Source organism: Ascaphus truei, chromosome 1, assembly GCF_040206685.1.
Source record: "Ascaphus truei isolate aAscTru1 chromosome 1, aAscTru1.hap1, whole genome shotgun sequence".
Classification (NCBI taxonomy): Eukaryota; Metazoa; Chordata; class Amphibia; order Anura; family Ascaphidae; genus Ascaphus; species Ascaphus truei.
The window spans coordinates 158,890,615-158,910,124 of record NC_134483.1 but is presented as its reverse complement, the minus strand read 5'-3'; the positions used below and the strand labels follow the sequence as shown (position 1 = coordinate 158,910,124).

General features: G+C 42.4%; 1 protein-coding gene across 1 annotated transcript in view; it reads right to left on the bottom strand.

Annotated features, from left to right (window-relative positions):
* The window catches only part of GLDC (glycine decarboxylase), a 64,821-nt gene extending 47,441 nt beyond the window's left edge, over positions 1-17,380 (bottom strand). Inside the window, exons 1-3 of the mRNA XM_075596512.1 lie at positions 16,875-17,380; positions 15,739-15,817; positions 500-635 (exon numbers count right to left, since the gene is read on the bottom strand). Of these exons, the coding sequence (XP_075452627.1) occupies positions 500-635; positions 15,739-15,817; positions 16,875-17,171 (512 nt within the window). The 5' untranslated portion in view covers positions 17,172-17,380. The remainder of the gene's footprint in view (positions 1-499; positions 636-15,738; positions 15,818-16,874) is intronic.
* Positions 17,381-19,510: the final 2,130 nt, after the last annotated feature.

Below are 19,510 nucleotides of genomic sequence, written 5' to 3'. Positions count from 1 at the left end.
CTGGACTTTTGCCTTCTATATGTGAGTCCTAGGGGACATTGCAGGACTGCCCCCTTTTGTCCGTGGGCACCGGCAGGTGATATCTTTCTATACAGTAATTTTGTGTGCCAGACTACCTCCTACCTTTGGTGCCTGAGGCACAGGGAGATAAAGTGACTTGCCCAAGGCTCCCCTGCTTCAAACTCAGTGCCAGTCAGTGTCTTTAATCATTGAGCCACTCCTTCACCCATGGCAGTACAACTCACAAAGCCATGCAATAAATTCAACTAATCAAAAATATATATTTCCTATTTCAGTTTCATCATTCCTACACACTCAATTTGCAAGAACTGTGTCTGCCTTTAAAAATAAATACATTTGGTAATCTTGCCATATGAGAAAAACAGACTCATGTTATTCTATTTTAAAATGAACTGTGCAGTACATAGTTACCACCTAATTTTATGGATTTAAAAAAAATTTTTTTTTTACATTCACAAGTCAGGGAAAGATACATTACCAGCCGGCATTTTCCAATAAATTCCGCAAAATGGTCTGTGGCACGGAGCAGTTGTAATAACCCATGCCGATGTAGGACCTCCATATCTTATTCTTCCTTGCTATTTTGTTGAGAGATTCAAGGATTTCATTTTCACCTACAAGAGAAGAAGACAACAACAAAAACTCGTATCAAACTCGTGCTCCGAGCGATGCGGTAGTTTGTTTGTTTAATTTAAACTAAAAAGTTTCAAGAGTTCAGTAATTACTACATTAAACAGTCTATTGAATTAAGAGGTATTCTGTATGTGGCCGATGCCTCTTACAATATTCAAGTACAGGATAGAACATTTACAGATGTTCCAGATGCAAAATTCCCAAAGATCTGTCAACTACAATGACATGTCCCAGGGGATGGACAGGTCGATCTAGTCTGTATCCCTCTGAAAGCACCTTACATATTAATATTCAACCTGGACTACAAAATGTATCCAGAAAATTAAAAAGGTTTTGCTAAACGTATCCTACCGATAAATGCATTATGTTATAGGTGGATAACATAAAAGACAGTGCACATAAATTAGTACAAATGACTGGCTAAAAAAAAAAAAAAAAAAATACAATTTTTTTTAAAAAAAAGCATCAACTCCATAATGACTCAAAAAATTAAAATGGGACAGATGTAAACTCCCCATTGCTTTATTTGTACGGCTATATTGCATGGGCCCAATCATTAAAAGCAGAGGAAAGTGTTGCTCATCAGCAATACCTAAAGTTTGTCTAAACTGTTAGGAAATATTTCCTATGTCAAAAGCACAAGACATTACTACTTTCACATGTGAGCTGTGATGTTTTAGGCTAGCTGTAAATCGATTAGATACAAAGGGAAAATATGATGCAGGAGTATCCATAATAAAATATATGAATGCCAGTTCTACTTTTAAAAGCATGTAATTAAAAACAACAACTGCAGCAAGTAATGACAACACCAGAATATCAGAATTGAAAAAATAATAATAATACAAATTGTAGCGGGTTATCCCCATGCTAGTATTCTACCCTATGGGCTGTCAGTAAACCCTGGTATTACAGGCTTGCCAGTAGTTGGTATGGGTTTTCCCCTTCACCTTTGGTACTGCACTTGAGTGACAGCAGCGGGGTGACTCATCCTGTTGTAGCTGGGACAACGGGGAGCCCACCTTCTGGCTGTACTTAAGTTAGGTTGTTCCTTCCCTCTGAGGAAGGCAGGTCACACGACTGTGACCGGGAGCCTGAGATTGGGGCCGACCCATGTGCTCTTCCCTGCGGGGAGGAGTGAGTGTGATTATACCTCTGCCTCCGCTAGGGAGGTGGGGAAGAGTTAGGACGGCTGCGGGTGCCCTTGGCCTGTAGTGGCGGTCCAGGGACCATCTCCAGTGATAGCTGCGAGTAAAGAGACAGAACCGGCAGAAGACTGCTGAGTAGCTGTGTATTACTGCGAAGACTGTAGTAACAAACCGTTCCTGTTTGCAATATACCTCCGGCCTGGTGTGTGATCTAACTATGGGGAGAGTACAAGTTCTACCGTGGGAGATCATCTCCATACATCCTTGGAACCTACGGCAGATGGAGGTGCTGCACTGCTAAGTATTATCTGTGGTATGGACCCCAGAAGCCTGATCCTGTATCCCAAAGTCATCGCGGATGACTCAGCCCTCGTTACCAACAGGTATGTACCACACACACCCTGTAATGGCCCCTATCTGCGATTGGGGGGGGGCGGAAAGAGAGAAACACTGTTACATAATACACACACACATTAATGCTCAATGAAATAAAGCCTACCACCAGTTCTAGATCTTAAATCTCATGGTTGCCCATTTGTTTAACTCCGGCAAAGAAAAATACCGGATCACCGAATTGTACATTATGAGTAAAACCAGTCCAGACAAATTTTAATAGAAAAATCAAGGCATATAGCCCTGGTAAAGCGCTGCACCACAAATTTCAAAGAAGCAAAAAAGGAGAGAATAAAAACTATTTAATGTGCAAAAAAAAAAAATGGATTACACTGACATGTTTCGTCAAAAATTGACTTTATCAAAGTGCATTATTGAAATAATAATACTTAGTTTATCATACATAGCTTCTCCATTTTGGCTTCTTTATTTTTGTTAAATAAAATCATGACATTGTAATATGTGTCATGTGTTGTTGTTCATCTGAGGTTGTATTTACCTAATTTTAAGACCTGCTAAGGAACAGATGATTGTTATTATGTCCTGATATGTAAAACCATAGAATTCAAAGAGGGTGTACTTTCTTTTTCACACAACTGTACATACTGTGTCATTTCTTATTAGTCCAGGGACTATCCCAATAAGGCTTTGAGGGGTGGGTTTATTCCCACCAATTTAGGCCTTCAGGGATACATTGTTCTTTTTCAGGACTTTATTGCTTCAGACTTTTTTACATACATACATACATATATCAACCCTGTTATAGCGCGATTCGCTGCAACGTGGATCCGCTTTTAACGTGAGCTAAGCGTGGCTCCCGATTTATAACATCTCCACGGTTTGTTTTTTCCCCAAAGCATTATTGCTAACAGACACACATGGAGACACACAGCTAAAAGAATATGTTGCAAGTGTGGGACACCAATGCATGTCCTCCCATTGATTGATGTACGGAAGGGGAACTATTATTACTATTATCAGTGGATGATGGAGCCTCAACTGGAGGCTCTTGCTATTGGATTTGCAGTTACTCCTGCAGCTTTTATGAATCCATAACACACGGATTTGGGTTTAAGTCAAATTTAAAAATGGGGCTTTTAGTGAGAGAACTCCTAAAGTATGAAATAGTGTGCTAGATACTTTTGTTTTATTGTCCACCCTGTGGATTAGAAGATACAGCCTCCTTTCTCTGGAGATGTATGTATGTATATATAATACATTTTAAAAATTGGATAGACCCGGCAGAGCTGCAATTCAGCTCAGCCCTTTCACTGTGCAAAACAGCTGCTCAAATACTAGGGCTGCTTAATTTGATGTAGAAGGGATTTTTAAACAACCTATACAAAGCTTTGATCTGACATGCCTTAGTTAGGTCCATAGTGTACACACACACACACACACACGCGGGTGCCGCCGGGGCGCCTGATCGTGGTGGCCATTTTTTCCCTCTATGTATTTTCTCAACCCAGGGGGAGCATGTAGGGAAAGAACAACAAAGAAAAAAACACACTAAGTGCAAACAATTTAGTTCAAGGGTGAGGTATGATGCTTGGCCCCTGTGTGCTCCCTACTCACAGAAAGTTAGTAGGATAAGTGCAGTGGCGGGATATGTGAAGTCAGGTGGATCTCACTGGACATATACAGGAAGCAGCTAGGACTGGGATGTCAGTTGCAAACGTACATGGAAAGATAAAAACAGACCTCCATGGTGCATATCAATGGTATAGGGATAAACTTTATATAGTATTAAAATGTGCACTCACAATGTTAAAAATCAATATAAGCGTTATTCACTGTATAAATGATAAGGAGTGTAAGGGTGGTTGCCGCAGCTCACCGCACCGCCGCCGTCTCGGATGGGCTTCTCCACAGTCTCCCCGTGGCTTCCTCTGCCGAGGAGCACACAGGAGCACGAGGAGTAGGGAGCACACAGGGGCCAAGCATCATACCTCACCCTTGAACTAAATTGTTTGCACTTAGTGTGTTTTTTTCTTTGTTGTTCTTTCCCTACATGCTCCCCCTGGGTTGAGAAAATACATATTGATCATCTGGGACCAGTGAAGACAGTCCCTTCCAGAGGGTCTGAGCAGGGGGTTACAACCTATATTATATTTTTTTTCACTATTGCACTATTTTTAGGCACTATATTATTCTGAATCACTATATGTGTGTTATATAGTCACTGTATTTTAAGTGATCACTAGTATTTAATTAGCGCCAGATTTTTCACCAATCACGTTGTCACATTTTTTCCCTCTATTCAATGCTTTATTGCCAACACACGGAGACAGACACACACCGCGATGGCTGACACGTGGTATCGGATTCCCGGCACCATGCTCCGGTAACTCCTGCGTGGTGGTGACGCCGGGTCCCCTGATCGCGGCGGCAATTTTTTTGGTGTGATCCCCATTATAACGCGGTCGCATTATGTGGAGCCCAAGCACCGCATTATAATGGGGTTCAGCTGTATTGGTATATCTAGTCTCATGTCCTGTGTTTCTATTTTTGTGTGATTTAATACATAGTATAAATATATACTGATCGAGCACTTGTTGGTGTATACCACCAACACATTTTCTTCTTCTTCCTTGAAGGTTTCCAGCACGAAGATATTAAACCAATTGAAGAACAGACAGGGGCTTCCTATAATGCAGTTTGCCTAATGCATGAGCGGAGGAGGGACTTAGGTCTGACAAAGAAAAATGAAAAAGGGACAATAGATATTCCAGCAACTAATCCCCACTACCACACACAGTGGGAATCCGGAGCTCCTTTTATCTGCTTGTGTGGTGGAGCTGCCTGTTCCAGCAGGCGCTCCGCTTGGTCGCACGGTAATGACATCTCCAGCACCTCTGCATATATGAAATCTCCCTGCTCTGTGTGGTCGGGTCATCCTCATGTGCCACCTACCAGCTGAGCAGGGAGGCGGTTACATCAGGGAGGAAGCGTGCAGGTTTCTGTTTCTGCATTTAGCAGTGGAAAGGAGGTATGAAACTATGGAGGAGGGTACAGGCAAGGACGGCCTGCTCTCGGTACCTAGCAGTAATGCATGTGTTCGCTATGGTGGCATCAGGCCAACTTGGCATTTAGAGCGAGTCATGGTGGGGGAAGGTAGGGTGAACACCACACCAGAGATTGAGAGCCTCCGACAGCAAAGGACAGACAATGGAGACGGGCATAGGAGAGGGTTAGAAGGCCACTTACAGGTCAGAAGTCTTTTCTATTTCCAGATGGAATAGGCTCAAGCCTTCACGTCATGCACCAACATGGGACAAAAAAAAAGTGTAATTAAACAGAAAAAACATGACTACTACTTTTAACTTGCATTATTTCACTGGTCAAATTTTGTCTTTAATGTGGGCAGGTAAAATCCAATTCTGAAGTGTTGCAAGATCTGTGTGTCGTCAGGAGCGAGGTTCTGTGGGAGGTATGATGGGTTCTCCTTGCCGTTGCGTATACATATTTTTTATGCATTATATTTGGTGGCCAGGTATACTGTTCTAATGTATGGTATAATTATACATATTGTAAATAGTTATTTTGCCCAATAATAGATATATGATCTCCTATATATCTAGATCATAATATATGATCTAGATATACAGTATCTATATCATACATTTAGATCTATAATATATCTATATAATATATCTGCCTGACAACAAGTAATATGCCCCAGTTTACCATTGATAAAGGCAACATTGTGATATAGTTTTATTGAAGTAAAAACTTTTATATAATTTTTGTTTTCCAAAACAATTGGAGAGCATGGTCACTGAAGTTGCCAACAAACATATTTTTTAGAACAATTAAGGAAAATGGGGAATGCCCTTTAGGTTTTATATAAAACATAGCCATTATGGATATGACCTGTAAATCTAAACTGGAATATGCATGAACTAAACAAGACTGGGTTAAATTTCAATAGCCTATGTGGAAGCATAAACCGGGGTAATACCCTTGAATATAGGTTTGGTTTTAATCAATAATACAGAGACCATGAAGTAAATTATATACTGGATTTGATTTTTTATGATTGTTTGTATTGTATTTGAACCACTGTTGTGTTTATATTCAGGTCAACACCTTGTAGTGTAATATGTATGTATGTATGGGGATAATGCAAGTGGTACTTTAATAGTCCACTATGCATGTCAGGGAGCCTTGCATTTTCCAGAAGAGATATCCGTGGCTCAGAGTGTCTGACTAAACCAGAAAGTCTGATGTCACAGCAATGGCGTGGACTAGTGCCTGGGCCACTGATTTCACACGTGACACACATACATATACATATATATATTCTCATATTCTCCTGGGATACTTACAATCGAGCAAGGAGTCTGGGGTTCTGAAACGTTATTTGGTCGAATATATATGTCCAACTACATTTTTTCTACATTCTATAAATCTTTAAAGAAATCTACATGAAATAATAAATATGTCAACAAGTGAACAAGGACGAAGGGATTTTATTAGGCTATTTTGGGGGGGGGGGGGGGGAGGGGAGAAAGAGTGCTGGTCCAATTCCTTTGATTGATTGTTATCTATTTAAATACGTGCGCCATTTATGCTAAACAAAATAAGGTTTAAATTGTGACTATTGTTCTACCATATACAATGGAAATACCGCACCCCAGTGACAAACATAAGAACTTAAAACAAAGTATAAATCTGGGAGATGGGTGACCTTACAGAAAGTGCTAATCTGCAATTAATAAAAAAGTGTACAGTTATTACAGAAAAGATTGGCAGTCACAGTGGTATTAAACCACTATCTAGCTCACCGTGTCTATCCTTTTCTATTTACATCTAAAGATACAGCGTATTAGCTTGAGCTCATTACACTAGGTCATGTTATCAGAGTGCCTTCACTAGAAAATCCTTGCCTTGCAGAAGTACAGTATGGTCTCCGACATTGACCGTGTGCATTTTTGGAAGTAATCTAATTGAATAAGGTGGCCAGAGGCAGTAGACATGATCTACCAATAGCAAAGTACAATCTTTTTCAGCACCGTCATCTTTAGAGACAAGAACAGAGAAGGCAACAGGTTGAACAGTTCAATGAAAACATTTGTATAACTGACCTCACCTAACTATTGCTTGTGGCCGGACTTATATCCGCCAGCACACTCTGAATCTCCTCTGTTGACAGATATTTTGTGTGATTTATTCAGAGTTCAGTCTGTGGGTTTCTAGGTATGCTTTTATATTAAGCCAGGTAAGGAATCAATGTAACAATGGATTTTCAGACAAAAGGCGACACATTACAATACGGTGGAGGTTTCTTGTTGCCTTTTTCACCCACCATAACATACATACATACATACATACATACATAATTTGTATGAAGCACAGAGAAACTTGAAAGGCTACCAATGCATCTTGATCCAGTTTCACAAGTTACATAGATGTGACAAACTTAAATGTGCAACATTTTCTCCACCACTTAACGGTCAAGTCAAAAGGCTTTTCAGCTTGCGACGGTAGTACAAATAGCCCTCGTGTTTAATGTACACAAACTATATAACTTAAACTTCCAAATACGTAACCAACTGAGAATATCGTTTAAAAAAATGTTTTTGACAATTGATACCAACTTACTATTATTTTGTTTTCCTGGAGTCAACCCATGGCAGTGCTCACCAATGAGTTAAGTTCCACCCTCCAGCTGAGATAGATTTCTTCCCTACCTGTTGGAGGACCATAAATAGCCCCTCCTTCCTCCCCGGGTAGTCACGGTACAAAAGCTGAAATATAGAACTAGAAACATGGATATCATAGATCTAAACTTTGGGAGGGAATGGTCAGCACTGCCATGGAAGGAATCTCCAGGAAAAAGAAAGTTGGTATCAATTTAAGATTCTCCTCTTGTCCCCATTACAGTGGTCACCAATGGAACTTACCAAAGCAGTACCAAAAAAATAAATAAAAAAAAAAAAGGGAAGAAGAAGAAGGGTCCTAGAACAAGACACCACACCCATTGACACTTAAATATGATCTTTAAATATGATCTTTTATTCAAGTGGAAACAATTGACTGCAGGACCTTTCTACCAAAGCATGCGTCTGTGGAGGCCTGTACACCCAAAGAATAATACTTCATACATTTGTCAATTTAAGTCAATGCTACCGCCCTGCATAATTCTGAAGGGGCAGCCTGCAGCTTTTGCTGCCCATGATGTGGCCATGGCCTTTGCCAAATGTGTTTTTACCAGCTTGGAGGCAGGAATCTTTTGAATAGTACTATAGACCTTCCTCAGAGCCATTACAATCCATTGATTTATGGTAGGTTGAGGCTGCTTGCTCTTTCCTCACTCCCTTTGGAAGCAACAGTCTGACTTCCTAAAGCATTCTGTTTTGGAAAGTTGGAGCTTTAAGCACCTCACTACATCGAACGTGTGTAGAATCAGTTATTTGTCGTTTGCTAGTTTGGGGTAAAATTAAAGTTGGTATCTCTTGGTTAAGATAGTTTTGCAACAAGCTTAGGTAAGGAAAGCTTTACTGGTCTCAAGACGGACTTGTCTTTATGAAAAATAAAGGTTCCTTCATGGATAAAGCTTGTAATTCACCAATCCTACACTCCAACATTACTGCTCAGGTCTTCCTTTAGCACTAGATCCATGTCTGATGCTTGAAAAAGCGGTTCAAAAGGGACATCTGTTAGAGTCTGTAATATCAATGTTAAATCCCGAGCCGGAACTGGGTCACTGTATGGTGGATTGATTGAAGCATCTATTTATGAGATCTATGGCAGCAAATGTCTCCCTAGTAGCCAATAATGTGGACGTCTGAACCTTCAATGAGCTATAGCCGAACCCTTGTTCTAGACCTTTGTGCAAAACCTCCAGAATTGCAGGAATAGGTGGAAGATACTTCCTCTCTTTCTGGGTCAGGCTGCTGGCACACAGAGGTTAATTTTTCAGTGAGTGCGTTGCCACCCTCCTTCCCCCCCAGCTCTCCGAGATGATGGTATAGCAGCTTTGTCTTGGGAGGAGGGCGGGCAGAACCTCGCCTATGAACAAGGACAACAGTCATGCTGTGCTGTGTCACCAGGACAGCGTTTCCCAGTCGGGGTTCCGTGGGATTTCCCCGATTTCCCGGGGGTGATGCGAGATGCAGGGGGGGGGGGAGTGTTATGAGGATGATGGGTGTTGGGGGAGATATGAGGATGATGATTTTACCCGTGCGGCCTGAATCTGTTTTCCTTGGAGCAGTTTGGCCCTTCTCACTGTACAAGTTTATTTTGTATTGGCGGGGGCGGGGTATTTTTATTATGTATTACGGGGTGGGGTTATATGCATATAGGGGGTGGGTTTTTTTGGTATGTAGTTTGTAGGGGGGATTGAGAGAGTGGGGTAATTGACAAAAGATAGGGGCGAGTAATAGGAGAGGGGGGGGGGGGAAGGGAGTGACTGAGGAAAAGAAGGAATAAGAGTGAGACACGGGATAAATACATGCAAGGCGGGAGGGGGGGGGAAGAGTGAGTGAGACGGAGGGGAGAGAAATACATGGGTAGAGGGTGGGAAATAGAGGGGGCTCATGAGGTGTGAAATTTTGTGATTTACCCCTGTCGAACCTAATGTGTCAGCCAGATAGGGGTTCCCTGAGATTTTTCAAAATACTTCAAGGGTTCCTCCAAAAAAAAAAAAAAAGTAAAAGTTGGGAATCACTGGTCCAGGAATATGCAGATAACATAACTCTAATCGCCAGGCACCTGTGCAAGGTGTGGAGGCTCTCTGCTGAAACCGTGTGCGTGTGATATCCTGATGTCTAATACTGTCCGCAGCCAAGTATTTCAATAAACTGTCCTTTACTTTAGGTGTGTGCGTGTCCTTGTGTGTACTCGTGGGCGACAGACAACCCGAGCATACTGTAAGTATTTTCCCCGTCAGTGAACTAAGCATTTCCGGTCAGAACACACCATTTCCGTGATTCTCTTACATCACGTGGAAAGGCGATCCATTGGTCCAGGCTTGACGCTGCCACTGGCGTAAGAACGTTTCAGCAAAACGCCTTTCTATGCCACCTGGCCCACTTTACCACCTGTATGGATACCAATGGGAACTCTATCAGCCTGATGCATTGACAGGCCCGCCATCGCTTGCTGGCTTTTACCATCTGCTTCAAATGTTTTCTTTTGTCCGAGCGAAGAACCACCCAGCCTTGCTGTGTGTTGAACGCAATTCCTAGGAAACTTACATTCTGGTTTGGGCTTCATTGGCACTTTTCCTTGTTGACCAACCAGCCGTGATGTGAGATAAATCTTAGCACTTATGATAGGATGTTGGAGTACTGCTTTGTTAAGTCCCATTGTGACTACAGGAAAATATTAATTTGATATCAATTTACCGTAATTTTTCTTTTTCCTGGAGTCCTTCCATGGCAGTGCTTACCAATTCCCTCCCAAAGTTTAGATCCAAGATGATATTAATGTCTCTATTTAAGCTTTTGTACTGTGACTACTGGGGGAAGAAACGAGGGGCTATTTGTGGTCCTGTTTGTGATGATTTGTTGCCAATATTCTCTGCAGTTTGAGCTGCAAACTAACAGATTACATGTATGTTACTTTAGTAATATAAGGATACATTGTAGCTGTTGAGATACACTGACTGAAGGATTAATTTGAAACTGAGGCTGCCATTTAGTGAACCTTGGGAAACAGGATCGGCAGCTTAGTCAATTCATTTTCAATAAAAAAGGTAATTAAAGGATATAGATAGGAGATATATATTATAAAATAAAAATCAAAACATTATATAAACTGCTCAGATTGCCTCTTTAAAACCTGCTATAGAAATCAAACAAATGATTGTAATAAAATAAAAAATAAAAAAAGGCATTAAGAGTTGAATATAAAAAATAAAAATGTAGGAAGTATTATCTAAAGATACAGAACTGATTTAACAAAAAAAAACAAAAAACCACATGTAGGATATTGCATCAACTGCTCCTTTAAGACAATGTCACAAAATTCTAAAATATGCTCCCTATGGCTGACCAGAGACCAAGGCTCTGTACAGTTACTGTACCTTACATAAAGCAGACAAGAAAAAGTGGGTACAAGGAATTTACTACTAGTATTGAATGTCATCAATTGTCAGCAACAAGAATCTTCCATACCACAAATTAGCAAACGAGGATTATTAGCTCTACTGTACATGTAGGATTACTTTGGTTCTAGAATACATCTCTTAGCAATAAACATGAGGGTTGCCTAGCAATCACAGCATCCCTTCTTGATAGACATCATCATCCATAACATGAAAAGAGAGTTTGCCAAGGATTACCCAGATGTCATGATTAAGTTAGAACTGTACTTAAGGGGAGGGGGATATCCAGCAAAGCATCTCAGGTGCAATGCTGAAAAAAATAGAAATAAACCACCATATATACACCCAAGTTTTTTTTGTTGTTGTTTGTTTTTTTACAAATTCCAGTTGTATCCTATGAATCCTTATTCTCTGACATCTGGCGTAAAGTATTGCCCCAGTTTTTCAGCCAGGAGACTGATGCATAAGAGTCACAGAGTCAATGACCAATTCCAATTTTGCACTTCCACTAAATGGTTACAAGAAGCAGAAGTACACTGAATGAGCATCCTTAAAACCCGTTCAAATTCAACCATAAACTCTTAAGGGAAAGGGTTGACATTGGCAAAATATACAGGACAGAACTTTTAAAAATCAAATGTAAGTCTCATTTGGTATTAAAGTATGGCGAGCGTCAAGCCACACCCTTAAAGAAAAGTTGCTCAACTGTACTCTATTCTTAGAAACCGGTTTCTAAGAAATATCTTGTAGTGTATTAAAGACAACCTTGTATTTAAATTAAGGTATTTAAATTGCAGATGCTACCTTTCGTTTAAAGCATATACACATTTTTGAAGACAATAAAAATAAATAATTGAGGTCACTGAAGAAAATAATTTCATGCTACATCTTGTCCAGCATTGTATCATGCTAGTTTAAATCTGAAATGGACAACCTTTAAACCATGCCTTGAAGTATTAAAGTCCTGGCTGCAGAAACTACAGTGCAATGACAAATTTTACTGAATGCAGAACACATGCTGCTTTTGTAAGGGTGCAGAAAAATAGATGAGAATGCTAAAGAGATTCCTACGCTGTAGCCATCTTGGATTCTTTAAAGGCTTTTTAAAAAATAAATGGGGGAGAGGGGGAATATGTCTAAAATTATTTAACACCATTGTTATTCTGGCATTAAAAATAGTGTTGATTTATTGTAGTGGAACAGGTACATACATATTTCTCCCCCCTCAAAAAAATAAAAATAAACACACACACACACACACACACACACACACACACACACACACACACACACACACACACACACACACACACACACACACACTATATTCCATGAACATTATTCTGTAGCATGTATTGAGGTGTCATCATTTGAAGGCGATTCCCAGAAACTTGACTCATCTACTAGTTTTGTCAACAATAGCTTCTCACATTGTCGTGACACTCCCGCATTTATACAAATGCAGATTAGGTTTCACTTCATATCGAATTCATATCATCTTTAAAAATCAGTGAGGGATACAGAAAACTTGCAACAGTTTTCCAATAAAAGCTCAATTTTTCACTTTGACGCACATTGTTGCTATATAAAATTGATTTTTATTAGAACGAAACAGATCTGAGTAAGTCGCTAAAGTCATATGTACATATCCTCTAAAATGATTTAACCCTTTACCAGTACAAATCCATCAGCCCCTAATAAACAGAGGGTTTTAATGTTCATTGAAAGAACGGTCTCCTGCTCCGTTTGCACCAGCGTCCCATGTTATTTGAGAATCTTGCATCTGATGCCGATCTCTTAGGCTACGCTTATAGCGCTGGCGACGGCAGGCTGTGGTTGCTGGAAAAATCAAATTGAGATGACTTCCAGCGATCGCGACCAAGCTGTCGCGACGCTCTTACTATAAGCGCACACAACGGCGGCAATGCTTTTGTTTTGACGCACCATCGCGGGCACTAAATGCGCAGACATAAACACCCCTTCAGACCAAGGACTTAACAGATAATAAACTAGGACAGAAAATGAAAAGCAGCTGTGCCCCTGCGTCTTAACCCTTTGAGTGCCCCAAGACTTAGCTACTACATCATGGGCAAAGCCACCAACAGATTTCCCAGAACCCAGTACAAGAGTTTCAACCGGGCCCCCCCCGTGTAGCGGTTTTGCAAGATCCCTCCCACCAGATGGACTCTCACTACCCCCCATCCTCCAAATACATACAATACACACTTTCCTTGAGGATGGCCTCATGCCCTTGGTGCACTGGATCTCTCCCCAGCAGCTGCGGGCCTCCTGCCGGGCCTGCCTTGCCCTCGCTGAGTGCCTCAAGCTGGGCCCGACGACTTCCGGTCGGGCCCAGCTTCTGGCATGCACCAATGGAGGAAAGAAACAGGCCCAGCAGTAGCTGGAGCCCGGTGGCAACCAGAAGCCCGGCAGCTGGATGCAGAAGTTGGACATGACCTCTGGCCAGGTCCAACTTCCAGTGCTGGCTGGCCAGGCCCCGCAGCCACTTGTCCTGGCTCTCCCCCAGTCAGTGGCCCTGATCATGGGATCTGGCACCCTAAGGCATTGTTACTACGTCATGCCCGCAGAGTACGTGTTTTCTGGGGGAGATCGCGTACTGCGCTCCATACACCATCTGTAACGCAGGAAAATGGAAGAGGACACCTCTTACATGATCCTTGATCCGTGATCCTTCTGAGGTTTGCCAGAGGAGCCGTGGCGCCATGGACCCTCTCTGGTGCCCAAAGGGCTAAAGCCGCAATCTCCTCTAGAAGCCTATAAAAGTTTACCTCATACAACATTGGGATCTTGCCCCCTGAGCATATCCCACTCTATTTGTTTAATCATTTGTAATGCAGAAACATGATTTTTCTTAATCTTTAGGTTACCGTGGAAACCTATTGACTACAATGAGCTCTGGGGAGAACTTCATTTTAACCTCCCAGTTACCCACTAATTAAAAATGTGTATAGGTCCTGAACCAAGAGTGTAAAAACAAACAAAAAATACATCTGTGCGGAATGAGCCTTTAAGTTTTATCAAACAAACACAAGAATATTCTGTAAAATACACAGATTAGAGAGTGCTTCAAAAATCCGACAAATCAAAAAAAAAAATGTTGTTTTCACGGTATTAGAAGGGGATTTTTTTTTTTTTTTTTACGTTCAACTGAAACGAATACGAGGAAAAAATATGAATTTTACAGCAAGTATTACTCTCAGAGAGCAGGATCATGCTATTGAATCACTTTCCCTGCTCTGCCTGCTCCTGCTGCTGCTGCTATTCTCTGATGTCATCCCGAACTAACCAGATTAAACTGGCCCTGAACTTGACAGAAGCTCCAGGGTCTAAAGTTTGCAAGCAAATAGCAATGAGCGGTGTGTGTCTGGATTCCAGTTTTCTGGATCGGGGTGGGATAAATAAATATGAAAAATAATGTTTATTTTTCCAGGATTTTCATATAAAATAAATTATATATCCATGTCATCAACTAAAAGAATTGACTCGTTCGCGTTTGGCGATTGATTATTGGTGCACTTTTTGTACCCCGTTTCCATAACCCAATTGAGCTTTCTCCGATCTATGCCTGGGATGTTACAAGAGGAGGAACGCAATAGGAAATGGGTCACTTCCAAATTTGTATTGTTTTTAACAGACAGTGCAAAATGAGCAGGTGGTGATGTTTCTGCCGTGTGGTTTTTAGTTAAAACCAGAAAACCTAAGGGGGCAGAAGTTACTAAAGAGCAAACCAGTGATTAAACTGTAGTATGTCAGTGAACAATGAACTGGCCACATTAAAAAAAAAAAATAATGTTGGTGGGACTACTCAAGTCTGAGACCACTGATGCTGAAAGGTTTAGGGAGATTGCGGTTTAAAGAGTTGGATGCGACAGCTCTGCAATTAATTTTCACTATTATTGGCTTGAAGACGCACAGGCATGCATGATATTCTCATGGATTTACTTTTTGATTTTTCTGTATGCAGATTACAGATACCAATGCCTGGCTGGAATGCAAAACAGCAAAATGGAGGCAATAAACTGCACTTGTAAAGCTGCTTACAGCTTGTGTGCTGGTTCACCTTTTCATTCAATTGTGATAGTGCCGATCAGGGCAGGGTCGTACAGAAACTCCCAATGACTTCGATAGCGTGCGACAAATCAATGGTACACTGTACAGATTACTTTAAATAAAGACAATCGTAAGGAAAGATGATATTAGGAGATGGTTATACATAAACATACAACTCTTCTATATTTTTGTAACAGGTTAGACGAGTCAGTTATCAACCAGGGAATCATGATACCGTGGTATATTACGACACTTAGCCAAGTTTGTCATAGAAAGAGGGTAGCATAAATAGCAGTTTGTCCCCTGTATAAAATGAATCAAAACACAGTTGTCACCATGCACAGTGATGGCATGCGGTCACAGGGCTTAAAAGCAGGTTTAGTTACGAGATCTCGGTCAGTCACAAGTAAACAGACTTACAAACTTGATCATCCATCTTCAGGGGTCTTAGCAGCCGGATGCTAGCAGGAACTGTCTTATCAATCAGCTCATCAATACTCTGTTGAGGAAACACAAAGCATTCAATGGTGAGAAGCTCCATCACACGCCAGACTCAGACATGCCAAAAAGAGGCAGCTGCTGCCTACATCACAAGGGCACACACAGACTTCTTTAATTTTTGGTATCTCCTTTGCAAACATCTGCAAGACTCCATGTATCACAACAACAAAAGTCTGCATGTGCTTTATTTTTTATAGAACAATCTGTTCCCCTGTAAAGTGTAAACCGTCTCTGGGGAGATGACAACTATACATTAATACTGTATGTTATGTGCTGTGCTAATCAGATGCTTTACCACACAACCCACAAAGAATTAAGGATTATTACTCTGTCTGTACCCACCGAGTAATCACACAAGCCGGGGGGGGGGGAGTGGATTTGGGGGGGGGGGGGGGGAAGGGGGATGGAGGTAATCAAACATTTCAATCCTTATTTTCTTGCTAAGGAGCCTTAATGCTTATTTGCAATCCGGTCAGTGATCATTAACCCTTCCCTTACTATCCAACACATCTTACATATGGGATTTTGAAGATTAAAGATATTATGTTGCTGCATGGAAAGAGTGCACAAGAACTCACAGTGGGGCTTCTTATGAACACTTGCAGCACCTCATCTAACCCTCCCCAGGGGTGCCCTGGAGGATGTGAACATGTGATCGCCATAAGTTATGTTAAATAGGCAAATTATTATGCAGCATTATAACAAATGACTGCCTAATTTAGCACTCCAAGCAGGAAGACAATAAACGTTGGTTGTTTACATCTTAAAAAAAACAAAAAAAACCTATATACATTTACATGATTGTGCACAACAATGTACACCTTTCTAAAAGTGTGTGTGTGTGTGTATATGTGTATGTGTATGTGTGTGTGTATGTGTATGTATATATATATATATATATATATATATATATATATATATATATATATATATATATAAAAACAAATTATACATATATTAAATAACTAGACAAAAGTATATATCAACTGTACATAAAGAGCTTTCAATATAGTTTGTGTCTGCTCACACACAGATGCGATAGTCCCTGCACTCACCTCCACCCCAACAGTGCGCAGCATCTCCCGCTTCTCCTTGTCCCCGGGTCCAATGTGTCTCTCTGAGAAGTCATCGTGCCGGGGGAAGAGCAGCTCAATCTGCCGGGGGGAGCTGGGGGTGCAGGAGGATGGGGACAGCGCAGCCCCTGCTGCAGCCCGGCTGCTGCTGCTGCTGCTCCTCACCCCCTCTGCTCTGTGCCATGCAGACCTCCTGCTGCATCCCACACCTCTGCAGCCCTGCTGCTGCAGCCTAACTGACCTGCACAGCACACCCCACCACTTTGCACAGCTCTGCATTGTGCTTGCAACTTTTCTGCTTCTCTCCCCAATTAATAGTGTTAGAGGTATATGGATATTACAAAGCTCCCTCCCTTATAGACGGATCAGGTTTTGCACACCAGGGTTGCAAGATTTGCCAGGAAGGATGCGCACCCGTGTCCCCCCTCCCCTCCTGCACTTTGTGCAGCACTTGCCCCCAATGCCTGGCACCTGCTGATCACTTTGTACTAAAGCACTGGGAGACCAGCGCTGTCACCACGCCCCCCTCCATACACTCAGCTCCACCAATCAAGCAGCCTGGGCCATCTGACGTGAGGACAAGCCTCCCTGCAAAGGAGACAGCAAATAACCGAGCATCATGCTGATAATAAAAGCCCCGGTGGAAAGAAAACTGCAAAGCTTGCAACATTCCCACAGGCTCCCAATCTGTAAACATGTGCTGATGCTTCAGGGAGGGGCTGCATGCATGAGGGATCAGACCAGGGGGAGGGTCAAGGTGGCTCACACCCTCCTGCTGGGGCAGCACGCGATGGATGAGCTCAGAGTGTTGCTGGATGTGTTCAGAATATGTAGCTGTCTGCACCCTCCAACTGCACCTATGCAACAGGCACGCTACATGTGTTTGGCTCATGTGAGACCAGCTGTGCCTATTTCACAGTTTCTTGTGTGTGGTTAAACTGCGCAGGTTATGGGACTTCTGTGAGTAGTGGATTCTATTTTGATCTGGTTTGAAACTGATTGGCCGGCAAAGCCGGCCAATTCAGTTGAACAGCAATTCTACTTGTTACCAAGTAGAACAAAGATAAACCAGTCAAACAAAAATGAAATGAACCCAACAAGTGCACTGATGAAGTGCACTTAAAACAGAAGGGTTAAATCTGAAGAACCCTGATTGGTGGATACCGAGCAAAGCACCCCGCCTAACGCCCACTGGGAGGCAAACTCTGAAACCGTCCCAGTAGACTCGGCGTACGAGTACTCTGCCCGAATACGGGAGTGCACCAACGCCCGGAACATGACTCTGTGAGTAGTGGAACAACAGTGGTACCTATTTTATACAAAATGTTGGAGGGTCTGTAAAAGGACACCCAGTATTTCCACATAAAATGCTGCAAAACTATAACGGAGATGTAATATGTTATAATGTAAAAAAAATAAAAATTTGACACTATGTTAGGGTGACCATATTTGTCCTGGCAAAAACCATTACATATGTCACGCATGCGCAGTCGGCGAACGGCGAGTGCCGACTGAGCATGAGCGAATAGCGCCTGCCGCCGCGCATGCGCAATCGGCGTTTGCCGGTTGTTCATGCGCATGCACGAACGGAGCTTGTTGATTGCGAACGAGCAGCCGGCAAGCGCCGATCGCACATGCGCGGCCAGCGGTATAGAAAACCGGGACAGCACCCCAAAAAGTCGTGTCAGAAGCCTAAAAAGCATGACTGTCCTCGCAAAACTGGAGCGTCTGGTCACCCTACGCTATGTGTCACTTTTTTTTTGCATGCACCCAGGGCTGCCGAGAGGGGGGGGGGGACAGGCGGGCTGGTGTACCGGGCCTGCTAGCTGGGGGGAGCGGGGCCCGACTGGCCGGCCGGCCAGAGCTGCAAATTTCCCCTGACCTCTGGCCAGGCCCTGCTGCCCGTTGCAGCCGAGCCCCAACTCTTGGCTGCCTGCAGGACCTTTCCTCTCTCTGTCCCATGTCGCCGAGCTTCCACTGCCGGCGCGTTCCGGGGCTCTGGTTAAACCCTTAAGCCAATGCATGCTGCTTTAAACACAGCTTTTAAACATAGCCTGGGATGAGATGTAAAGCCAATAAACCCACTCTGTCACTTTTTCGACCTTGTGGGTCTCATCAGTGTGAGGTTGGTTGTACTGGCTTTGCAACTTGAGACATGAGTAGGTCTTCACCACACATTATTTAAGTTATGGTAGGTGAAAAGGTGACTAAAAACCCTCCACCGTAATGTGGTCTTGAGACAAAAGGTGGCGCTGTGTGCTCATTTGCATGTCATAGAATCCCTTGCTGCAGTGGAAGCGCTGTATGCTAGGTGATAATGGTGAAAGGCAGGGTTGCAGACCTGCCTACATGTGAATGTGCTCACAAGTAATATTTGTATATGCTATATGCTATACGGTGGAGGGTGTGTGTGTGTGTGTGTGTGTGTGTGTGTGTGTGTGTGTGTGTGTGTGTGTGTGTGTGTGTGTGTGTGTGTGTGTATATATATATATATATGTGTGTGTGTATATATATATATATATGTGCAATGTTCGATAAACCTATACATCTGCACGCTCCGGGCGAGTGGGTTTAACATCGTGGCGAGCTCCTATTGGCCCAGGCAGCACACGTTTGGT